General features: G+C 39.6%; 2 protein-coding genes across 6 annotated transcripts; one reads left to right on the top strand and one right to left on the bottom strand.

Moving 5' to 3' along the window:
* Window positions 1-1,160: 1,160 nt before the first annotated feature.
* Window positions 1,161-6,641, bottom strand: zdhhc16a (zDHHC palmitoyltransferase 16a). Of its 5 annotated transcripts, none has more exons than XM_026191029.2 (11): window positions 6,491-6,641; window positions 5,380-5,637; window positions 4,634-4,828; window positions 4,448-4,536; window positions 4,088-4,116; window positions 3,844-3,977; window positions 3,590-3,673; window positions 3,405-3,490; window positions 2,196-2,319; window positions 1,980-2,050; window positions 1,161-1,847 (listed from the first exon to the last, which is right to left on the bottom strand). In XM_026191029.2, exons 2-11 carry the CDS (start codon window positions 5,611-5,613, stop codon window positions 1,745-1,747), a joined length of 1,149 nt encoding a protein of 382 aa, XP_026046814.1. In that variant the 5' UTR covers window positions 5,614-5,637; window positions 6,491-6,641; the 3' UTR covers window positions 1,161-1,744. The 5 variants fall into 5 exon arrangements, with proteins under 5 accessions (XP_026046814.1, XP_026046815.1, XP_026046817.1 ...); XM_026191030.2 differs by lacking the exon at window positions 6,491-6,641 and adding an exon at window positions 5,930-6,162; XM_026191032.2 differs by lacking the exon at window positions 3,590-3,673.
* A 27-nt stretch (window positions 6,642-6,668) lies between these two features.
* mettl18 (methyltransferase 18, RPL3 N3-histidine) lies at window positions 6,669-10,429 on the top strand. Its single transcript, XM_026190118.2, has 2 exons — window positions 6,669-7,099; window positions 9,378-10,429. Exons 1-2 carry the CDS (start codon window positions 6,995-6,997, stop codon window positions 10,344-10,346), a joined length of 1,074 nt encoding a protein of 357 aa, XP_026045903.1. The 5' UTR covers window positions 6,669-6,994; the 3' UTR covers window positions 10,347-10,429.
* The last annotated feature ends 329 nt before the right edge of the window (window positions 10,430-10,758 follow it).

Consider the following 10,758-nt stretch of genomic DNA (forward strand, 5'->3'; position numbering starts at 1 on the left):
CAGCTTATCCGTTAGTTCATTTAGAGTGTACACAAGAAAGTGTAAAAAAAGAAACACATAATATAAATAACCTGACGTGTCTGATGAGGTGAGATGCATCAGTGTTTTGTTTTGGACAAGGTTCAGTCTCCCACAGTGGCATGACATATAATTCCTGAATACTGAGTACATAGAATTGAGCATCCAGTTCTCTGAGGGCTAAAAGATTATGTAAGCCACTCATCTCGCGATCTCCCTCACCTTGTTTTGACCTTCACAAAAACACATTTGGTTGCATATGCAGCTGTCAAAACTGCCCACAACTAATTTGTACCATACATGCAATGCTAAGCTCGGCCCACAGCCATCATAAATCTAGCTCAGTAATTTCTCTCAGCAGTTCACATTATCACTTGTTACAGAAATAAATAAATAATAATAATTTAAAAAAAAGATTTTTCTTTCTCTTTACTATCAATTATTCAGATCTTTTAAACAATGAAGAGTCCAAAGCCCATATTTCACGTGTTAAACGCTGACATCTGCTGGGAGACTGTGTATTGACAGGTGTGTTTGTGTGTGTTTCAGTGAGTGGGCGGGTGTGATTTGCAGTAGCAGGGTGAACGAGGGTTACAATCAGGATGAAATCTGCTTAATCTCTGCTCTCTTTATCTGCCAGCCTTTATTTTACACCCCCCCCCCCCCCCCCGCCCCATAACTGACAACACCAGCACTGTTTTCATTTTACCAAGCAAATGCATGAATCACAAAATGTTTAATATTTACTTATTTCTAACTGTAATGTTTTCCATAAACAGTTTCATTATCACTATCTTGTTTATTTAGACCTTTGAATTCGCTCAAATCTTGACGGATCTTAACTGCAGCGTGTGCTTATTTGTGATGTAATAGGTTTCATATGAATCTGCAGCTCAAATCTAGCCAGCATTTCCAAATAATCCACCCCTTCACGCTGCATCCCTCTGCGTAACACTGTGACATAACCCCAGAGCTGCAGTTAGGAAGTGACCCTAAAGCAAAACATACAAAAGGCAAAAAAAAAAACCCCCACAAAAAAACCTCTGAATATATTGCTGACATGTATGTTGATATATATCCACAGCTAAGTATTTACTGTATAGTGTTATAAAACAGTGACAGTACCCCTTAAAAACACAATATTAACAATGTAGAATTTATTTAATGTTGTAAAGATTAACTTAATACGTACAAAATTCCGATAAATAACATCATAATGGTACTGCAATTCCCCGTGAGTGTTCAAATCAAATGATAATATCACACTAGGGTGTGCAAACAAGACAGGCGGAGGTGCCGAGATAAACCCGATGTGTCCATGACCTTAGTGTTTTTCTTCTGCTACTTCTTCTTTTTTTCCTTTAAATAAAAAACAGCTCAGGTCGAAGCTGAGATGGTTTGCTTAAAAAAAATTATTTAACAGTTCAGTCAGTATATTTGGCTTATAAAACTATCGAATTCATGCTCAGAGTCAAGTAAAACCAGTTCGTAAGACTAAGTAAAACCCAGTACAGAACAAACTGTGACACATTGCCTTGTTGAGCAATACAGACTGCAGAAGCAAGAGCAATGCAACAGCAAGTTTTTTGAGGTATCGGAGATTGACGTAAATCCTTTCACTTAGGTGTAGCCACCAAGCAGGAATCCTTTAAGCAAACCCGATCAAGTAGGTTGACAGAGAAAAGACTGGTAAATTAGACAAGAATGGATGCCTTAGCAGAGTCTGTCATACAGGTATCAAATCCTTTTTAACTGGGAAGACAGCCCACGTCAAGCCATCACCATGTGGGGGGTGAGCAGAGGGAAGGAGAACACGCGTCACCCAGTGACTAAAACCAAAAGACAAAAACAAAAGCAGAAATTACAAGAAGCACAAGGTAACATTAGTCACATAAGGTGCAGAAAACAAAACAGATTTCTGTTTCTTAGAAAACAGAAATCTGAGAGGGAGAGAGACAAACCTTCTCTTCTCCACACCTAAGAAGATTTTCCAGTTATTCAACCTGCTGTAGTTAAAGGGGTTTCTGTAAACCTGACAGAAAAACAAAAGAACAGGAACATGTTACAAATGACCAACGTCACTTTAACCAAAGGAAAATATATATATTTTGAGGATTTGAAGTCTCCTATGTCTTATCACAACATAACCTTCACATTTTATTTATGTTCATGGCTACCTTTCCCCATTTGGCCATCCGCTTTGTTTCTTTGCTGTTGATATGTCTTTCAATACTCGTCTCTCCTCTGGAGATGAGAACTGCATGCCAGAAGGTCAAAGCTCCCAGTGCCACTCCCACTGTGCTGTTACAACAAAGCACAATTCACTTTATCCTCTGCATGGATGACAAAGACAACAATCCTGCTCTGATTCAACTCTACCTTTATACCCTACTGCTTTGAACAAGAAGTAAGAAGCAAAACGAGTGTGAGATTACATACCCAGAATCCTTCGACCGATAACACTTTCTTTTTTTCCTCCTGCTATCTTCCTAAAGCAATGGTTAGATTTTTTTTATATTTCTTTGTAATTATCTTTAAATAATATCCATTAGCTCAATGCTCAAAATGAAGTTTGTGACCCCCTTGAAATTACCAGGATTTTTGAATGGATTATTAAAATTATGTATTCAAATATGTCACAATTACAAATATAATCTATTACTTGACTGAAAAACTCTCATTTTAATTCCTTTGTTGAGGAAGAAGCCATAGTCCAGGCTGAATAACCCTTTTGAGTTAGCAGTTCAATCAGACTTTAGCAAAAACTTTGGACCAGTAAATATTTCTGCATGTCTTAACTGGACAGCCAGGCCACCATCCCAACTGGTTAAGGTCTTTAACTGTCACTCTGGGGGTTTTTTCCCCTCAACTGTTCTGTTGTTTATTTTTTTATTTACATGTGTACTTGCTTGTTGTAACTATCCAACCTCTCCTAAGCGTCAGGCTTCTGTCCTGACATTCTCCCGAAAAGGTTTCTTGCCACAGTTTTGGATTCTCAGTCTGGGTCCTAACAAAGCAGCTCCAAATCATGATGCTAGCTCCACCATGCTTAGTGCTTTTTTGTCTACCCATAAAATGCAGATCGGTGTCTTAGACGTGTTGTGGAACATCCAAGTGCATTGCAAAATTGCAAATTTTGCAGGTGATTGGCTGTTACCATTTATTTGTACACACTTTCTTATTGTGAATAGATGAATACCCAAGTATTTAGATTTTTTTTCTACTCCACTAAAATTTTACTTGTAATGAACTGGAAAGTTCCAATCCTGACTGTGAACAACACGACATGACTACATTTAATGAGAAATCAGAAATCCTTGTAAGTCAGTTATTAAAGTTTTTCTTGCATGTATGTGTGAAAAAGCAACATAAAATGCACTTTTTACCTGGTGAGGACCCACATGTAGATGATGCTCTTATGAATCATCTTATCCTTAAATGTGTATGGAGGAGCAGGGGTCTGATAGTGGGTCTTTCCAAAACAAAAAACAAACAAAAAAAGATAAGTAACTGAAAAAAAATAAAAATAAATAAACTCAATAATGCTGTGTGTTGGCTTTTGAAGCGCTACCTGGCCAGAAGGAAGAAGCCCTATAAGCAGTCCCATCCCTGTTACCGGTATTCCAGGCTTTTCCAATTCCAAATGTTTGAAGTGCTAATGGAACAGCCCACAAACCCAAGCATTAAAGACAGAAAAAAAGCAGAGTCAATAAAGAAATGCTAAGGCCCCAAAGAGAAAGACACCAGACATGGAGGCTTTAAAACAAATCTAACTACAACAAAGCACCAGCAGACCTACAGGCAGCAACAGCCCGACTATCTCACCTCGAGTGCATTGTATGCATCTAGGAACAGGTTTCTCCCACTGATGCTACAGTAGACACAGCCCAAGGTCATGAAGAGACAGAAGGAGAAGAAGTAACGGTGATTAAAATGGCCCACACAGTTATTCAACCAGGCTGAGGTGCTGACATTAAGGAAAATTATGTCCATCTCTGTCTATAAACATATACATTTTCTGACGTGCTTCTGAAATAATAAGCTGGAATAAATTCAGCACAAAGGATACGACAATGATGGTCCATTTTCAAAATGCATCTGCAAAAGCAAGAGAAAAACATTAGTTTGATAATTGGTATTTTAGTTGTGTGATTTTTTTTAAGGGAATGTATTCTAATCATATCTCAAACTGCAAAATAATAGTCTGGGAAGACTTAAAGCATGATAAGATTTTATGGAATGAAGATAGCAATACTAGAAAAACTAACCTAGAGATACAAGAAGTCAACTGTCAATGAAAACATCTTAATTTTGAATGTTGCGATTTGACGTAGCCACATTAAAGGTCTTGCAACCACCAACATACTTTAGCTTTGACATTCAAACACCTGATACTTATTAACATGTAATAAAACAGATAAAAACTCACCTGTTACAGATCCCACAGTGGTGTGTTCTTGCTGGTTTAGGAATAATGCACTTTTTGCAGACTGATACAACTGGACCGTCATGTTTTTCCTACGACAAAATAAAAGTTTGTTTTGTTTTGTTTTTTTAAATACAAAATTTCCAGTTTAAAGTACAAAAAAAAAAAAAACTGTAGCTGATATCTTACTGTAGGGGGATACCCAGGAGAGGTGTTGGCGGCTTTGTAGTAATGGAAAGCAATCATGATGAGGTTCCAATGTCCATAACAAACATGCCAAGCGATCCACGGAGGAGAGTAAGTGTTGAGGATCAGAGGCAGCAAGACCACATAGGCTATCCCCACGATGGAGCTGGTCAGTATCACCACCAGGTAAACAAACACCTTAAAGAAAAAAGAATGATCAGACAATGTGAGCAGTTATGCAGGAAATCACATTAGATCTACATTTAAAGCTACATCCAAGAACACACATTTTTTTCATTACTGTCAAAACCCTTGGTGCAGGCTACTATCAAAGAGATTGTATGTGCCTACCCCCTCTTGTATTTAGGTCAGGAGTGTCTACACCCCAGATCTGAAACATTTTAATGAATGAGGATCTGTTGCTATCCAATAAGAAAGAGAATTGCCCCCGCGAAATGTTTGTTGTGCAGACTTGATATGACACTACCAATAATGATTATCTGAAGTTAGGGGGACTGTGATCATAGGAGCTTTGGTAGTTAACAAAATCAGACGTTCACAAAAAAAAATGTCATTGTTTGTTGTTATTATACCACAAACAACAACTGTGACCTGTGTATGGAAGATCATATTTTGACCAATTCCAAGAAGGTTAATGTCCTTATTTTCCATCACTGCAGTGGTCTCCAGAAAATAAACAAAAAAACAACAACAACAACTTTCTCGTAACCATTTAAAAGCACACTCACCAGACCAAACCACCGGGTGACGTAATCCACAGTCAGGAAAACTGGTTCAAAGACTGAGTCAAAAACCACATCTGAGTCTGTGAGCGAGTTAAAGTAGAGTGATTTTGCCAGCAGTCTCATATAAGCCCATATTTCCCTAATCCACAAAGGAAGCCTGTTCTGTCCCCGCCTGCTACACAACCGCAGCCGCACACAGCGCAGCAGGTGAAACGCAGAGCTCGAACACCACCGCATTCTGCATTTGTAAAATGCAAGCACCTGCAGGAAGAAAGAAAACATTACGATTAATGAAAGTCAATCGTAAACTCTCACTTCCACACCTCTCCCAACCTGATGTGCAAGACTTAAAAAAATGTGAGGAATGTGTATGCTGCTATGTCTAACACAAATTTCATATGTACAACAGGAATAATAAAAAAAGGAATTCAACACAATTTGGCAACACAAAAGGAAAATGATAAGTTTGTTGATAACAAACAACCCAAGCCCCAGCTGAAAAAGAGAGAACACGTCTGCCCTAATCAGCTCGGTTGAGCAATGTCTGACTTACCAAAAGGTGAATTTCAGAGCCAGACAACTTGGACTTCTTTTTCCCAGTGAATTTGTTTTGACCGCTAGTGATATCAGTTTCAGAGAGCTGACACCTAAACTACTTCATTAGGTACGACTAAAGGCGTGAGTGAAAGAGCCAGAGCATTTGCAGGTACATACAACAGAAATGCACAGGTAACCAGAAGAACATGTGTTTCCAACATGTACCAGTCTTGCTGTGCTGCATTCCAGACAGGGTGGAGTCTGGGTGGAGGCTTTGGGCAGCTAGATAAGGTGTGAGGGGGACAATGATTTTTGTTGTGGAGTAGGCTGGTCACCTGCAGTTAATGACAAGCAAGCCAAAAACCACTGCATGGCGATCAGCCATAGCTGTCACCTCCCTGAATAAAGTAACACTCAATGTGTCCATAAGACATGTTGTTGTGAATACTCTCCGTGAGTCATAGCGCTCCCAAATCCCTTATTTTTGGATGTCACATACTGCTCTCCTTTTCAAATATTCGTCTCGCGCCGTGCATCATATTTTACTGATATTTTACAACATTTCTTTTTTACTCACTGTTTTATGAAGACGAGACCCCCACCGAGACCACCACTCCCGTCAACATTTTCAAAAGGAAGACAAAAAACGGGATTATAGCCACATATTAGCGAGGAGGAGCAGGATCACGGACCTGTGACAGTTAAGAGCGGAATCCTCCAATTAATGCGCATGCGCTGGAACACCACCGAACGGCATCGTGGTAGTCTGAGTCAGGAAGTGATTTCAACAGTTATTTTTACTTCAGGACTTGACATTTATGTTTCTGAATTTTCTGTATTTTATGTTATAACACGTACACATACGTATAACGATTCGGCTACATGCATAACTGAAATATAACATATAGCATAACTGGTGGGGGGGGGGGGGGGTCTCAGACTTTTGGGACATGTAGTTTTTTATCCATAGCAGCCTTGCTAGCTACGCATGCCATGTTGAGCCAGCCTTTGGTAGAACCTGTTTGAAACTGTGATCCAAATCTTCTATCCTCAAACTTAGTGAACGGTGGTGTCAGTCAGCATGTCGTTTTGTTTTAACTTCGACCTTCCAGCACAAACAACAGGCCCCGGAGACGTGGATGGAAATGAATTGCAGCACGGAAATAAAGATCATGCTGTCGTATCTGTGAGTAACATTAGCTTACCTATGATGTGCCATAGCTTAAGTTACTCAGAGTGCTCTAAGTACCGCCGCGTAACTAGTAATAGCAGAAGTAACGTTCAAGCTAGCAATTGCGGTGCTGTAAAGCAAGTTTAGACTTGGACCCTCTGCGAGAGTGTGGGAAGAACATTTATGGCTGCAGGCAGAAAACTTACAAAGCCCCAGAAATGTATCTGTCTGTCATAAATGCCTTTATGTAAGTAGTAACAACAGCACTGCTTTCCTATTCTTTTCCTATAACTTCCCATTATTTGTGATCCTTTGATATTTTTTCAAAGGATCACAAATAAGCCCGGGGCAACATCGAAAGAGAGCAAAAATAATAAGGTTCTTGAACATTATAGTTTATTTTTTAACTGTGGAAAATCATCTGTAATAAAGCAATTGACTACAAGTACAGCAGACAAAATCTGCCTAGGTTTGCCTACATTTCAATATATTCTGTGATCTGTACATTAGAATAGATTACATCTAAACACGTGAATAAATATTTAAAAGCTGATATGAAAAAATATTGATTAAAAATACATCTAGTTTACTGCTACAAATGATAAATAATTCCGAAAGTCTTTAAGTAGAAAAATGAGAAGAGATTTGTGTAACATTTACCAATTGTAATGTAGAATAAATAATTTAGATTTTTTTTTAAAGACAAGCAAATAGAAGCTTTTTTTTTCCGCCTGCATGGCAGCCCTGTCAAAATTATATTTAGATAAGACTTAACATTAAATCAAAGTGTAGAATAGTCCAAAAACAATTGTGAAGATAAACGTATAGAGGGGCGTCGGTGTAACGGTTAGCGCATTCCCTTAACAAACCAAAGGTTGGTGGTTTGATTCCAGCGAAATGCACAAATCCTCTTTGGGGTTACAAGTAAAAACATCCCACAGAAAAAGAAGCCAAATCAAACATGCAGCCCTAAACTCTGCGGCGACCCCTTGTGACGAGGGAGCAGCCAAAGTTAGCTTTAATTTGTAAAGATAAACCTGTCTTATGTTAAAGGGGACAAAGGTAAAAATCCATCCTCACTAAAGCACAAGCTGTTCAATTAAACAATGCTGTAAATTCTGACCGCATGAGCTTTAAAAAAGCAATAAAAATTCTTTAATTTTGTGTGCATCCACTAGAGAGCGTAGGCTGTTAACATCTGCTTGTTAACATTACAGGATAAGGCATGTTAAAGCGGAAACAATCCAAATTGTTAAAGTACTGTGTGCTTTGTTATTGTTATGTATGACACAAAACTTCTGAGGTATGCAACAGACTTTACTGGCATTTAAATCTAAACTGTTCGGCTCCACTGAGTTAGACGACATGAGCATTTACACCTACCAGTCCAGAGAAGCAAACGTCATTTCAGTCACGGTGACTCACATGGCTGATGCATAACATTCTCATGTTTGAGTGATTTATCAGTCAACTGACCTTTTACATCATTATTACAAGAAAACAAATCACAGTGGTAAAAGCATACTATACCTGGTATGTACACACAGAATTGAGTAAATCTTTGTTACAACATTTGAATAGACTAATTAACTTTAAACCAAACAACAGACTTTTATGTTTTAATAACTGTCATTGTTGCATTTTATAGGTCCCAAAGAAGATTTCGCAACATTTATGTGCAGATGTTAGCCATTCTTACAGTAACATCAAGCCACCCCCCATTTTCAGTGTAACTGTCAAAGCGGTTTTAACATCACCACTAGTTATGACATCTTTTTTCCTGCATGCCCCACTTCATCCATCCATATTTTGCTTGAAGCAGGGTTGTGGAGCAGCTGGAGCCTGTCCCAGCTTTCACAGGGCAGGAGGAAGGGTGCGTTGTGGAGAGGCTACCATTCTCTTACAGGGCTAACATAGAAAGAAAAATAACCACGCGTGCTTGTTTTTACACCTACAGCAAAATTTATAATCGCCAATTAACCTAACATAAAACTCCACACAAAGCCATGTGTGTGGAGTTTCAAACCCAGGACTTTCTTCCTGTGCGACAACAGGAAGACAGTTAACCACCACACCACTGTGCCGCCTGTGCTCCACTTCAGAAAATGAAAAAACGTTAGAACGCTACATACCAAAATATTTCTTACTCATTAACACTAACTTTAATAAATAAAACTGCGTTATTGTAAAACGGAAAACTCTTGCTCATGTCACAACATGTGACCATCACCCACATACATTGCTGAGGCGTGTGGTTTTATTATCAACTGTGCATACTGCTTTCTGTTTGCAGGTAGAGGACGGCCCCAAACCAGCACAACCAGTAAAAGAGGCCAGCGAGCACTTTCCGCCATCCGATCCACAGTTCCTCCTTATGGATGCCATCTTTGAAACGGTTACAGTTGGAACTCTTCCTCCTCTGCACTTCCTCAATGAGACTGTTTTTGAGAAGACTGCGTCAGAGAGAGAGGACAGCGAAAAAATTCTTTCACGCACAGCGGAGCAGAAGTCTGACCTCATCTCTGGTGTGTATGAGGGAGGGCTGAAGGTGTGGGAGTGCACGTATGACCTTCTGGAGTTGATTGAGAAAGATGGAGAGACCTTTGGGGGGAAGGCGGTTTTGGATTTGGGCTGTGGCGCAGGGCTGCTGGGAATACTGGCTCTGAAGAGGGGAGCCAGTCAGGTCCACTTCCAAGATTATAACAGTACAGTCATTGAACAGCTCACAGTGCCAAATGTAATGCTAAACTGCCAAGAGGATGATGAAGTAGACAGTGAAGATGACAAAGAAGGGAGTGGTAAGGGAAAAATGAAGGAGGAAGACGGTTCTAAAAAGAAGGCGAAAGGGCAGAAGGAGGTCACAGAAAACAGCCCACCTCCTAAGAAGCAAGCCATAGACTTAGCCCAGCACCCATTACTAACCACGTGTCATTTTTACTCTGGTGACTGGAGCACATTTCTCGCTTTGGTTCTAAAGGCAGATCCACCACCCAAATATGATCTTATATTCACATCAGAGACTATCTACAACACTGCGTACTACCCTGCTCTACACGAGACCCTGCGCAAACTGTTGGCACCAGATGGTCTGGTCTACCTCGCCACCAAATCCCACTACTTTGGTGTAGGTGGTGGACTACATCTCTTTGAAACATTTGTGGAGCAGAGGGATGTTTTCTCTGTGGATCATCTGTGGGATGGAGAAGAAGGACTTCAGAGACATGTAGTAGTACTGCGTTTTAAAAAGTCAAAGGACGCTTGAGTAAGGAATGTCAGGAACTCATCGGTTTTATCTGTAATTGATTTATTGATGAAAAACTGAATGAAAATAAAAAATAGAGCAAGGCTATTGCTTGATTATTGTGTGCAGTCCTGAATCAGCCAGCTGTGTCGTTATGACTCCTGTCTTTATTTTGGTATGTTAAAACTGCCGTGGTTAAACAAGGAAAAGCTGCAATGAAAACACACTATTGGCTCATATTTGCTCTTTTGTTACCTACACCTTCTTTCACTTCCTATATCGAAATTTGAATATGTCTGCCAGTAACTGAAGTGCAGTTGAAAGGGGCTGTTACAGGTCTTTAGATGCATGGAGAGGAAAGAAAGGAAATGGGCTCAGTGACCTTTGCGAGTGATTTCCCCAGTGTTCAAACACCAGCATGAAAGCCAGGCTT

Source organism: Astatotilapia calliptera, chromosome 13 (genome assembly GCF_964374335.1).
Source record: "Astatotilapia calliptera chromosome 13, fAstCal68.1, whole genome shotgun sequence".
NCBI classification, from domain to species: domain Eukaryota; kingdom Metazoa; phylum Chordata; class Actinopteri; order Cichliformes; family Cichlidae; genus Astatotilapia; species Astatotilapia calliptera.

Coding starts and splice junctions, on each gene's coding strand:
- zdhhc16a (XM_080287970.1), bottom strand. CDS start 5,613: ATGCGGTGGTGTTCGAGCTCTGCGTTTCACCTGCTGCGCTGTGTGCGG. Junction 3,674..3,843: donor ATGCATACAATGCACTCGAG/GTGAGATAGTCG, acceptor CTGTTCCATTAG/CACTTCAAACATTTGGAATT. Junction 1,848..1,979: donor TTAGGTGTGGAGAAGAGAAG/GTTTGTCTCTCT, acceptor TTTTGGTTTTAG/TCACTGGGTGACGCGTGTTC.
- mettl18 (XM_026190118.2), top strand. CDS start 6,995: ATGTCGTTTTGTTTTAACTTCGACCTTCCAGCACAAACAACAGGCCCC. Junction 7,100..9,377: donor AAGATCATGCTGTCGTATCT/GTGAGTAACATT, acceptor TTCTGTTTGCAG/GTAGAGGACGGCCCCAAACC.